At 46.7% G+C, this 12472-nt stretch overlaps 1 protein-coding gene across 1 annotated transcript in view; it reads left to right on the top strand.

The window, feature by feature from the left end:
- Positions 1–12472, top strand: part of slc12a2 (solute carrier family 12 member 2) — an 83257-nt gene that overhangs the window by 58622 nt on the left and 12163 nt on the right. Inside the window, exons 17-21 of the mRNA XM_042302639.1 lie at positions 1394–1534; positions 2564–2670; positions 4954–5033; positions 6158–6298; positions 8553–8600. Of these exons, the coding sequence (XP_042158573.1) occupies positions 1394–1534; positions 2564–2670; positions 4954–5033; positions 6158–6298; positions 8553–8600 (517 nt within the window). The remainder of the gene's footprint in view (positions 1–1393; positions 1535–2563; positions 2671–4953; positions 5034–6157; positions 6299–8552; positions 8601–12472) is intronic.

Genomic DNA, 12472 nt, shown 5'->3' with positions numbered 1-12472 from the left:
GAGCAAGAGAGGGAGTGTGGTGATGTAGTGTCCACAACCTAAGGAATCATTGTAGAATCTGAAAAGACCCTTATCCTGAAAGCATGATGGTGTACTGGGTGCACATGCTAACAGAGAGGAACGAGGTGGGTAGCCAGCTAAGAGTGTCATTGTAGCAAAGTACTTATAACCCAAAAAATCGTCTCTCTTAAGTTGTGTTCATTTTTGTTATATTATCTATACAGTAGGCCATAATTGATGTTGGTTCAATAGGGCTTGCATATTCCCAGTTTCAAGGAACTTTACGTTTTGAACTTTTAGGCCTACCTATAGAGAGAAAAAAGAAAGAAAACAACTGCATCTCTGCCCAGCCTGGCAAGAGTGGCACAAAGGGTGTTCAGCATACCCAGTAGCTCTGCAAGCAGGGGAGAGGATATTCTCTGCTCTCCAGGCCCGAGCCTGAAGCCACAGACTCTGGCCAAACTGGTGTTTCTAAAAATATATTCAGACCAAGCCTAATAAGGCATTTTTAGATTAATTTGTATTTAATTCTAAGTAAATCACACCATATATGCGCAATTTATAGACTAATGATTTAATACAACGAAATGTTGTTTAAAATGCTGATTGCTTTATGTCCCTACCAGCCTAGTGTCGCACTCGAAAATGCTTCACAATGTATTTCTTTGTAGGCTATAGCCTTGATATAATATAGCCTAAATAATTCATTTTCGTTCCTTATGCTCCCTGTCTGGCTCCTGACCTATTTACAGTGTTTATATGCTGTTTAATATGACATTCACCTTTTTATGTTTATTAAAATACTTTTAATTCAAATCATGTGGTTTGGTTTCAATACTTCAAAACCAAATGGTAGATCCAGGTAGTTACAAAAATAATGTTGGTTAAATTGTGATTTTAGAGGGGCATTTATTTTTTTATTTTTTTGAGCGAGGAGCGGTTTTTAGCTTAGCGGTTGGAAAAAATGTGGCGTGCCGCTCCATGAGCGGGATATCTCTCCAAGTCCACTGGGCGTACTGCGGAATATAGTGCCCTCTCTTTGTCTTGCTTGCTTACTCTCTCTCTCTCACACACCCTCACTCTCTCTATTGCAAAAAAAGAGCAAGTACAACGACACAAGCCAATGCATTTTCTGGCTTAGGGCTGCTTCTTATGCTGAAGCCCCTCTTTAGATATAAGCAAGACTCCATGGATAGGCCTTTTAAGAGTGGTTGTTTGAATTAGGGCTTTTTTCAGGACAACTTGAGAACCTTTTCTAACGGTAATTGGTACCGTAAATATATCCAGCTGTGATTTGACTGCAAGGTGGAACTAGTTCTGTTTTGTTAAAGAGTTACTAAATACTACACTTAGCCTTTAGCGTGACTCTATTTTCTTTGTGTTGTGTTCACAGGGCTCCAGAAGGCCCAACTTCAAAGAGCTGTCCAATGACCAGACACGTTACCAGCGCTGGCTGATGAAGAACGAGACCAAGGCATTCTACACACCCGTGTTCGCTGAGGACATTCGGGAGGGCACCCAGTATCTGCTACAGGTGAGAACAGACAAACGTTACAATAATTGGCAGTGTACCAAGCCATAGAAGTTAAGTGGGCTGTAATTTTAAGTACATCAATTGTGAGAAGTTATTTTAGTTCTATTTGAATTAAAGGTATTTTTATCATCAATTTGACATGAGGTCCAACCGGAACAGAGAGGTGTGGGTGTTTAACGGCTTTGCTCAAGGGCAGAATGACAGATTTTTCACCTTGTTGGTTTGGGGATTCAAACGGGCAACCTTTCAGTTACTGTCCCAGCGCTCTAACCACTAGGCCACCTGCTACCCTACTCTAGTTGCCCTTGAAACACAAGCCTTTGACCTTATACAAAGTTGTCATTATTTATCTTAAAGTTCAAGTACATTCAATCAAAGTGCATGAAAATATATTGAAACCCACGGTAGTGAGCATTGGACTGAACTCCAGTTCAACTCCATGGAATTGTCAATTGACACTGAAAACTAGAATTAATGATAGCAATGGATCGAGATTGAATTGACCCTGATGCCGATGGTGCTCTTTGATTGCCTGCCAACCAGACTTTCTTTATGCTTGAAAGCGATTGCGTGACCTGGTTTTTGGTTGATGCAGCACTGTGTGAAATGTATATTTTATTTAACCTTTATTTGACTAGGCAAGTCAGTTAAGAACAAATGATTAGTTATAATGACGTCCTACCCCCCCCCAAACCCCGGGCGACGCTGGGTGAATTGTGTGCCGCCCAATGGTACTCCCGATCACGGCCGGTTGTGACACAGCCTGGGAACTACGCCTCTAGCGTCGTTGATAGTGCCTTTGATAGCTGTGTCACTTGCCTTTGATAGCTGTGTCACTTGCCTTTGATAGCTGTGTCACTTGCCTTTGATAGCTGTGTCACTTGCCTTTGATAGCTGTGTCACTTGCCTTTGATAGCTGTGTCACTTGCCTTTGATAGCTGTGTCACTTGGGGGGGAGGGGGGGTTAAACTCCTGACCGTGATTTATTTAGTGGTTTCTTTAGGTTGTTCTGACCTGTGTTTTCTCAAGGCGGCTGGGTTAGGTCGTCTGAGGCCCAACACTCTGGTGATTGGCTTCAAGAACGACTGGAAGGACGGAGACATGATGAACGTTGAGACCTACATCCAGATGATCCAGTAAGTCAGCGGGGGCCTCGCAAGCCACCTTGTCAAAAGGCTGTCCACAAAGATGCCTGATTAGAAAAGTAATTTGTTTAAAAACACATGAACATGTGATGGGTTGTGAAGATAACAAGCTTTGACACAATATATATACAGTGCCTTGCGAAAGTATTCGGCCCCCTTGAACTTTGCGACCTTTTGCCACATTTCAGGTTTCAAACATAAAGATAAAGATATAAAACTGTATTTTTTTGTGAAGAATCAACAACAAGTGGGACACAATCATGAAGTGGAACGACATTTATTGGATATTTCTATTTTTTTTAACAAATCAAAAACTGAAAAATTGGGCGTGCAAAATTATTCAGCCCCTTTTACTTTCAGTGCAGCAAACTCTCTCCAGAAGTTCAGTGAGGATCTCTGAATGATCCAATGTTGACCTAAATGACTAATGATGATAAATACAATCCACCTGTGTTTAATCAAGTCTACGTATAAATGCACCTGCACTGTGATAGTCTCAGAGGTCCGTTAAAAGTGCAGAGAGCATCATGAAGAACAAGGAACACACCAGGCAGGTCTGAGATACTGTTGTGAAGAAGTTTAAAGCCGGATTTGGATACAAAAAGATTTCCCAAGCTTTAAACATCCCAAGGAGCACTGTGCAAGCAATAATATTGAAATGGAAGGAGTATCAGACCACTGCAAATCTACCAAGACCTGGCCGTCCCTCTAAACTTTCAGCTCATACAAGGAGAAGACTGATAAGAGATGCAGCCAAGAGGCCCATGATCACTCTGGATGAACTGCAGAGATCTACAGCTGAGGTGGGAGACTCTGTCCATAGGACAACAATCAGTCGTATATTGCACAAATCTGGCCTTTATGGAAGAGTGGCAAGAAGAAAGCCATTTCTTAAAGATATCCATAAAAAGTGTCGTTTAAAGTTTGCCACAAGCCACCTGGGAGACACACCAAACATGTGGAAGAAGGTGCTCTGGTCAGATGAAACCAAAATTGAACTTTTTGGCAACAATGCAAAACGTTATGTTTGGCGTAAAAGCAACACAGCTCATCACCCTGAACACACCATCCCCACTGTCAAACATGGTGGTGGCGGCATCATGGTTTGGGCCTGCTTTTCTTCAGCAGGAACAGGGAAGATGGTTAAAATTGATGGGAAGATGGATGGAGCCAAATACAGGACCATTCTGGAAGAAAACCTGATGGAGTCTGCAAAAGACCTGGGACGGAGATTTGTCTTCCAACAAGACAATGATCCAAAACATAAAGCAAAATCTACAACGGAATGGTTCAAAAATAAACATATCCAGGTGTTAGAATGGCCAAGTCAAAGTCCAGACCTGAATCCAATCGAGAATCTGTGGAAAGAACTGAAAACTGCTGTTCACAAATGCTCTCCATCCAACCTCACTGAGGTCGAGCTGTTTTGCAAGGAGGAATGGGAAAAAATTTCAGTCTCTCGATGTGCAAAACTGATAGAGACATACCCCAAGCGACTTACAGCTGTAATCGCAGCAAAAGGTGGCGCTGCAAAGTATTAACTTAAGGGGGCTGAATAATTTTGCACGCCCAATTTTTCAGTTTTTGATTTGTTAAAAAAGTTTGAAATATCCAATAAATGTCGTTCCACTTCATGATTGTGTCCCACTTGTTGTTGATTCTTCACAAAAAAATACAGTTTTATATATTTATGTTTGAAGCCTGAAATGTGGCAAAAGGTCGCAAAGTTCAAGGGGGCCGAATACTTTCGCAAGGCACTGTGTATATATATTACACAGCTTGGACTTCCATTTATAAACGTAATCAGAGTCACGTAGGTATTAAAACCAATGGATTTTGGTTGAATCAGTTCCTGGTGTAAAGTGTGTGAATTTTTGTATTAGATTGGAAAGCTAGAGATAGTTCAGCCACAGTATATTAAAAGCTACTCTAATACTTATAGGAATGTGCTCTTTAGTTTTCAATATATGCTATAGCTTCACCTATAGACATCAAAGTATTATTAATTGGGTGAAGTCTGGCTGCCAGTTTTCACATCATCATGAAGTTCCCACCTCTACCAGTGAGGCATTTCGCTTTGTCCTTTGAAACCATTCATTGTGGCCTGAGTCCTTAGCTTGTTTGTTTGTGTTAGCCTGGTTAGTGTGTTTTGTCCAAGTGGAAAAGTACAGGTTTTAATGTAGTGTGTTATACACAGAGCCAGGCCCAGTTCTGTGTCAAGCGGCTTCCTGTGAAATGCCAACAGCGCGTGTTTTTTTTCTGTTTGTCTTTCAGTGATGCGTTTGACTATCAGTACGGTGCCGTGGTCCTCAGACTGAAGGAGGGTCTGGATGTGTCCCACATCTCAGAACAAGGTGTACTCACACACACAGTAACACTTTTGTACCAAACGACATGATACTCTTACCCACCCACACAAACACACACACACACTAAAACACTCCCTTGCCAAACGACATGATACTCTTACCCACCCACCCACACACACACACACACACTAAAACACTCCCTTGCCAAACGACTAATCTCATCAGCTTGTCTCATATTGGTTTCCTCATAAAATGTTATGTTATTATTGAGAAAATGAATTTCGCACCAGTGCTTTTCTGCGTCATGTCTATGTTCTGCAACTACACAGGGAATCGAGAGCAACCAATAATGAGGTGTGATTCTTTAACTCAATGTGGCTCTCGCCAGTTGGAGAGAGAGATTTAATTAAACAAGTAACTCAAATGGATGTTTTATTAGATTTGCTTTCCAAACACAGTCCAACTGCAGATTCTAGAAGATCACCTGGGTCCAACGCGGTCACTCTCTCTCTGTTAACCTTCTTATTCATCTTCACCTGAAGGTTGACCTTTTTCTTTCCCCTGTATTTGAAACCCATTTTTTTCCTACATATTGTGAAGATGTCTTGGTTGAAGAGTCGGCGTGTTACTCGTGCACCATTCCTTCACCAATAAACCTTAGTCAATACATGTAGATAAATGCATTAAAGGAAAAAGTTAGGCCCAAGTCCTTGCTTGTTTGTGGGAAGCGGCTGTATCATATTACCGAGCAGTTCCTAACTGTGTACTTTTTAGTTGGATTAATCTTCCTCAGTCCAGTCATCTGACTTGGCTTGTTACGCAGCCAAAAGTCCACCCAAATTCACCTTAATTGGCCCAAATGGCTTGCCGGCCATTTTCTAACACACTGTTTGCCTTTCACCCATCAAATAACCCCATCATCAAGATAATGACCAACGTTTTAACAGTTACTGGCTACTTCTGTGTTTAGTGGACACAAAATGGAGTCTTGCTCAAGTTGTTTTCCACTCAGCCCAGGCTACTTTGCAGGTAATTTATTTTCAATGTTAACAGGATGTTCTGTTTGCATTATGCTAATAGTTTAGCATCGCAGGTAATTTGTTCACCATGTTTGCAGGATGTTCTGGTCAGTTTCAGTTGGCTAATAGTTTAGCTTTGTTGTTCTGCAGATGACCTGCTGTCGTCGCAGGAGAAGACGTCGGGGATGAAGGATGTGGTGGTGTCCATCGACATGAAGGACTCTGACGGAGACTCATCCAAGCCCTCATCCAAAGCCACCAGCGTCCAGAACAGCCCAGCCATCCAGAAAGGTCAGGAGTTGTAATGGGAATTTCCAGGTGAACCAAAAGGAGCGCAGTCGTTGATAATGTCAATCAAAAATCGATCCGGTTTATTACAAGTTGCAACGGGGAGACGCCTCCCTGTTGAAGCAGAGAAAATGTCTAACGAGTCTTCTCTGATATTAATCACACAGCACCGACAGAAGTCACAACATCAGCTGCTACAGAATCACAGTGTCACAGATACATTGTCAGTGTGTCCTCGGCAACATCATCAGCTGCTACAGAATCACAGTGTCACAGATACATTGTCAGTGTGTCCTCGGCAACATCATCAGCTGCTACAGAATCACAGTGTCACAGATACATTGTCAGTGTGTCCTCGGCTCAACACTGGCAGACATTTGATAATGGCAGTTAAGCAGCTCAAAGGTAGTTAGTCTCAGCAGATAATTATAGGCTCAAATACAGGAAAGTAATTCATCATATTTCCCATTACAGGCGTCATTCTAAAGTATCCCACATAAACAGGAACGCGTGTCGAGTGCCTTTTTACTTAGATTCTACACCAGTGGTTTTGTGCACATGCCTGCTTCAGCTAATTGAGGTCCTGAGACAGGAAGAAAACACTAGCTCTTCAGGAGCAGTAAGGTTGGTTCACCCCTCTCACTCAACCTAAATGTCCATAACTTCACGTCAGCATGTATGGAAACTTTGGCGTTTTTTCGATGGTCTGATACTCTGCCAAAGTGAACTAGGTTTCTTGTGAAATCACAATGTGAACGTGCTTGAGAAAGAGGTCAGGATGTAAGAATTCTGAAAGCAGTTTATCGCCACACGCCCTATCCCCCCTAGATCTCTCAAAGGCCTCCCTTATATCTCGCCAGCCAGTCACTAGGATACACTGAGTGGGCGGCCCTGTAAGTCGCCCGACTCAGAGAGGAAGTGGCCTCTGACCCCGTGACCCCCAGCCTTCCCACTGGGCCCAGTTTGTTAGTCCACAGCCCACAGATGGCTTCACTACAGTGTGTGTGTGTGTCTGTCCTTGTTTACACACACGTATGTGTACGCACACACATGCACACAAACATCTCATGCACTTAGACGCATATGCACACACACAAACCCAAATACACACACACATTGCTTCACTAAAATGTGTGTTTTCCTCAAACTATGACCAAACAAACAGGGAAACTGTTCCCACAGTGCAGCATGGACAGGCTGGGAACTTCAGTTTAATTCTATTTCCTCCCATAGGGAATATCATGTCCCTGATCCTGTGCAGTGACAGAGGAAGTGACATTTCTCACGATTCACTCAATTCTGTCCCACAGTAAATAATGAAGAGCATCTGAAGCTGTGTGTTTGTGTGGGTTTTCTAATGTTACCCTGACGTGTGTGTGTGTGTGTGTGTGTGTGTGTGTGTGTGTGTGTGTGTGTGTGTGTGTGTGTGTGTGTGTGTGTGTGTGTGTGTGTGTGTGTGTGTGTGTGTGTGTGTGTGTGTGAGTACTTTAGTGTGCACTTGTTTGATGGAGAGGGTGTTTGTGTGCATGCCGGTTGACTACTTAAACTAAGGTACATGTTTGTACTACATGGTGAACTTTCAGTGCCAAGTGACGAAAACAGCTAGTTGAAGATTAATGTCACATCTATAATCGTCTTAGCAGTAAGCAATTCTAATGCCGGAACCTTCATTATTTTTCTCAGATTACTTGCGTACATTACTTTCTCAATTTTGACACTACCAGAGAACCTTCCCTAAATTCTTCAGAATTAAGTGATTTAGACCAAGTTATTTAAACTGTTGTTGTAAAGCAGTGTTTCTCAAATGGTCGAAGTCGCAGAAAATGATTTTGCCCTCCTTTAAAGACTAAAGAGTGGGTCCTGGCTAGAAACACTGGTTACACAAATCTGTCTTTAGACTATTCCAGTAGCTTTCAAAGGAGTCAAACATCTAAACCAATGTCTTAAAACTCTCAAAAGTGCTCGTCCACTACTAAGCCAGTAGTGGAGTTGTCTGACTCTAGGATTTCTAACCATTGCCGGGGTTGGAAGTTTCTTCCCTGAGAGACTCCAACAGTTGGTGTTATCACTGATACCTTTTTCATTGGGGTCCATTCCATTTTGTTTGGCGCAGGGATTAACTGATGTAGCGCCCCCAACACACCCAGTGGGGCTGTTGACGGGTTTCCATCATGGCGACAGCAACAAAACCATTAACCCTTCCGTTCTTAATTTCTCTCTATCTTTTTTTCATGTTCTCTCTCCCTCCATGATCCAGGTGACGATGATGAACGCAAAGCCGCAAGGAAGCCGCTGTTGAGAAAAGGCAGGCAGTCCACCTTATTGAGTTTCTTTACCTTTCCTTTTCTCTTTCTATTGTTTCACACGTGCTCTCACACCCACACACACACACACATACCACCCACACACGCATACCACCCACACACGCATACCACCCACACACGCATACCACCCACACACGCATACCACCCACACACATACTCACCACCCGCACACCCACACACATACCACCCACACACGCATACCACCCACACACGCATACCACCCACACACGCATACCACCCACACACGCATACCACACACACACATACTCACCACCCGCACACCCACACACATACCACCCACACACGCATACCACCCACACACGCATACCACCCACACACGCATACCACCCACACACATACTCACCACCCGCACACACATACCCACCACCCGCACACACATACCCACCACCCGCACACACGCACACATACCCACCACCCACACATACACCACCCACACACACCACACACACACATATATACCCAGACACACACACACACACATATACATATTCCCACCACACACACACATATACATATTCCCACCACACACACACACCCACACACCCACCACCCACCACACACACATACCCACCACACACACACACGCATACCCACACACACACACACGCACCCACCACCCGCACACATACCCGACACCCGCACACACGCATACCAACCACCCACACACACGCATACCCACCACACACACACATACCCACCACCCACACACACACACACACACATATACCCACCACACACACACACACACACACATATACCCACCACACACACACACACATATTCCCACCACACACACACACACACACACACGCATACCCACCACACACACACACATACCCGCCACCCGCACACATACCCACCACCCACACACACACACGCATACCCACCACACGCACACATACCCGCACACGCATACCCACCACCCACACACGCATACCCACCACACACACACATACCCACCACCCACACACACACACACACACACATATACCCACCACACACACACACACACACATATACCCACCACACACACACACACATATTCCCACCACACACACACACACACACACACACACGCATACCCACCACACACACACACGCATACCCACCACCCACACACACGCATACCCACCACCCACACACACGCATACCCACCACCCACACACGCATACCCACCACAGACACATACTCACCACCCACACACACATACCCACACACACACACATTCCCACCACCCGCACACATACCCACCACCCGCACACACCCACCACCCGCACACATACCCACACACACGCACACATACACACCACCCACACACACATACCCACCACATACCCACCACACACACACACACACACACACATATTCCCACCACACACACACATATTCCCACCACACACACACACACATATTCCCACCACCCACACACACACACACATACCCCACACACACGCACACACACCTACCACACGCACACACACCCATCACCTACACACACATACACACACCCACCACCCACACACACACCCACCACCCGCACACACCCACCACCCGCACACATACCCGCACACACGCACACATACACACCACCCACACACACATACCCACCACATACCCACCACACACACACACACACACACATATTCCCACCACACACACACATATTCCCACCACACACACACACACATATTCCCACCACCCACACACACACACACATATTCCCACCACCCACACGCACACACACCCACCACACACACACCCACCACCCGCACACATACCCGCACACACCTACTCACTCGAGCTCACCGCACACACACGTACCCACGCACCCACTCACACCTGCTCACTCGCACGTACCTGCATCACACGTACCCACACTCTGATTCAGAGGGGTTGGGTTAAATGTGGAAGACACACTTCAGTTGTACAACTGACTGTATCCCTCTTTCCCTTCCCTCACACATTGTCTTCCTGTCATGTTGCCTTATTGTAATTCTCTTTCTCTTACTCTCAGTCATGTGCTTTCGAACCGTGGAACCTGGTTGAGTTTGGTTTTCTTTTCTTTTCTGTTTCTATTGCTCTCACACTCGTGCGCAAACTCTGTCACCCTTTGTTGCCGTCTTCCTCTGTCATCTAGGGTTAGTCTTTCCTGCCTGGCCAGCTGCCCTGGCTCTGGGCTAGCTGCTGCTCTGGGTTAGGGCCGGCTGCCCTGGCTCTGGGTTAGGGCCGGCTGCCCTGGCTCTGGGTTAGGGCCGGCTGCCCTGGCTCTGGGTTAGGGCCGGCTGCCCTGGCTCTGGGCTAGCTGCTGCTCTGGGTTAGGGCCGGCTGCCCTGGCTCTGGGCTAGCTGCTGCTCTGGGTTAGGGCCGGCTGCCCTGGCTCTGGGCTAGCTGCTGCTCTGGGTTAGGGCCGGCTGCCCTGGCTCTGGGCTAGCTGCTGCTCTGGGTTAGGGCCGGCTGCCCTGGCTCTGGGCTAGCTGCTGCTCTGGGTTAGGGCCGGCTGCCCTGGCTCTGGGTTAGGGCCGGCTGCCCTGGATTAGGGCCGGCTGCCCTGGCTCTGGGTTAGGGCCGGCTGCCCTGGCTCTGGGTTAGGGCCGGCTGCCCTGGCTCTGGGTTAGGGCCGGCTGCCCTGGCTCTGGGTTAGGGCCGGCCCTGGCTCTGGGTTAGGGCCGGCTGCCCTGGCTCTGGGTTAGGGCCGGCTGCCCTGGCTCTGGGTTAGGGCCGGCTGTCCTGGCTCTGGGTTAGGGCCGGCTGCCCTGGCTCTGGGTTAGGGCCGGCTGCCCTGGCTCTGGGTTAGGGCCGGCTGCCCTGGCTCTGGGTTAGGGCCGGCTGCCCTGGCTCTGGGTTAGGGCCGGCTGTCCTGGCTCTGGGTTAGGGCCGGCTGCCCTGGCTCTGGGTTAGGGCCGGCTGTCCTGGCTCTGGGTTAGGGCCGGCTGTCCTGGCTCTGGGTTAGGGCCGGCTGCTCTGGGAATAACCTGTATGTTTATTTTCTCCTGTCTTTCCACTCCTAACTCACTCCGGCTTCCTGTAGCTCTAGCACAGTCCCTGAAGTGCCGTCGTGTGTGTCTGCTCTGACGTTGTATTTTCTCTAAATCCTTTCTTTGCTGGACTTCCTGTCGGTCTTTAGTGCCTGTTTCTTCTCTTTCTGCGGAGATGACACTGTCTTCAGTACTTTGTCACTGTCTCTCTCCCTTCCTTTCTGGCAGGCATGTCTGTTTCTGTTGGGGTTTGTCTGCTTATCTCTCCTCCTCTCCCCCTTTTTCTACCTCTTTCAACCTCCTTCTACCCCTCTATTCTCTCTACCTCTCTATTCTCTCTCTCTACCTCTATTCTCTCTCTCTACCTCTATTCTCTCTCTCTACCTCTATTCTCTCTCTCTACCCCTCTATTCTCTCTCTCTACCCCTCTATTCTCTCTCTATTCTCTCTCTACACCTCTCCCTATTCTCTCTTTCTACCCCTCTCTCTATTCTCTCTCTCTACCCCTCTCTATTCTCTCTCTCTACCCCTCTCTCTATTCTTTCTCTCTACCCCTCTATTCTCTCTCTCTCTCTTCTCTCGCTCTACCCCTCTCTCTATTCTCTCTCTCTATTCTCTCTCTACACCTCTCTCTATTCTCTCTCTCTACCCCTCTCTCTATTCTCTCTCTCTACCCCTCTCTCTATTCTCTCTCTACCCCTCTCTCTATTCTCTCTCTCTACCCCTCTCTCTACCTCTCTCTCTCTATTCTCTCTCTCTACCTCTCCCTCTCTATTCTCTCTCTACCTCTCTCTACACCTCTCTCTATTCTCTCTCTACACCTCTCCCTATTCTCTTTCTACCCCTCTCTCTATTCT

The sequence above is a fragment of the Oncorhynchus tshawytscha genome, linkage group LG20 (genome assembly GCF_018296145.1).
Source record: "Oncorhynchus tshawytscha isolate Ot180627B linkage group LG20, Otsh_v2.0, whole genome shotgun sequence".
NCBI lineage: Eukaryota > Metazoa > Chordata > Actinopteri > Salmoniformes > Salmonidae > Oncorhynchus > Oncorhynchus tshawytscha.
The sequence above is the reverse complement of the archived record's forward strand: the minus strand, read 5'-3'. Positions and strand labels throughout refer to the sequence as shown.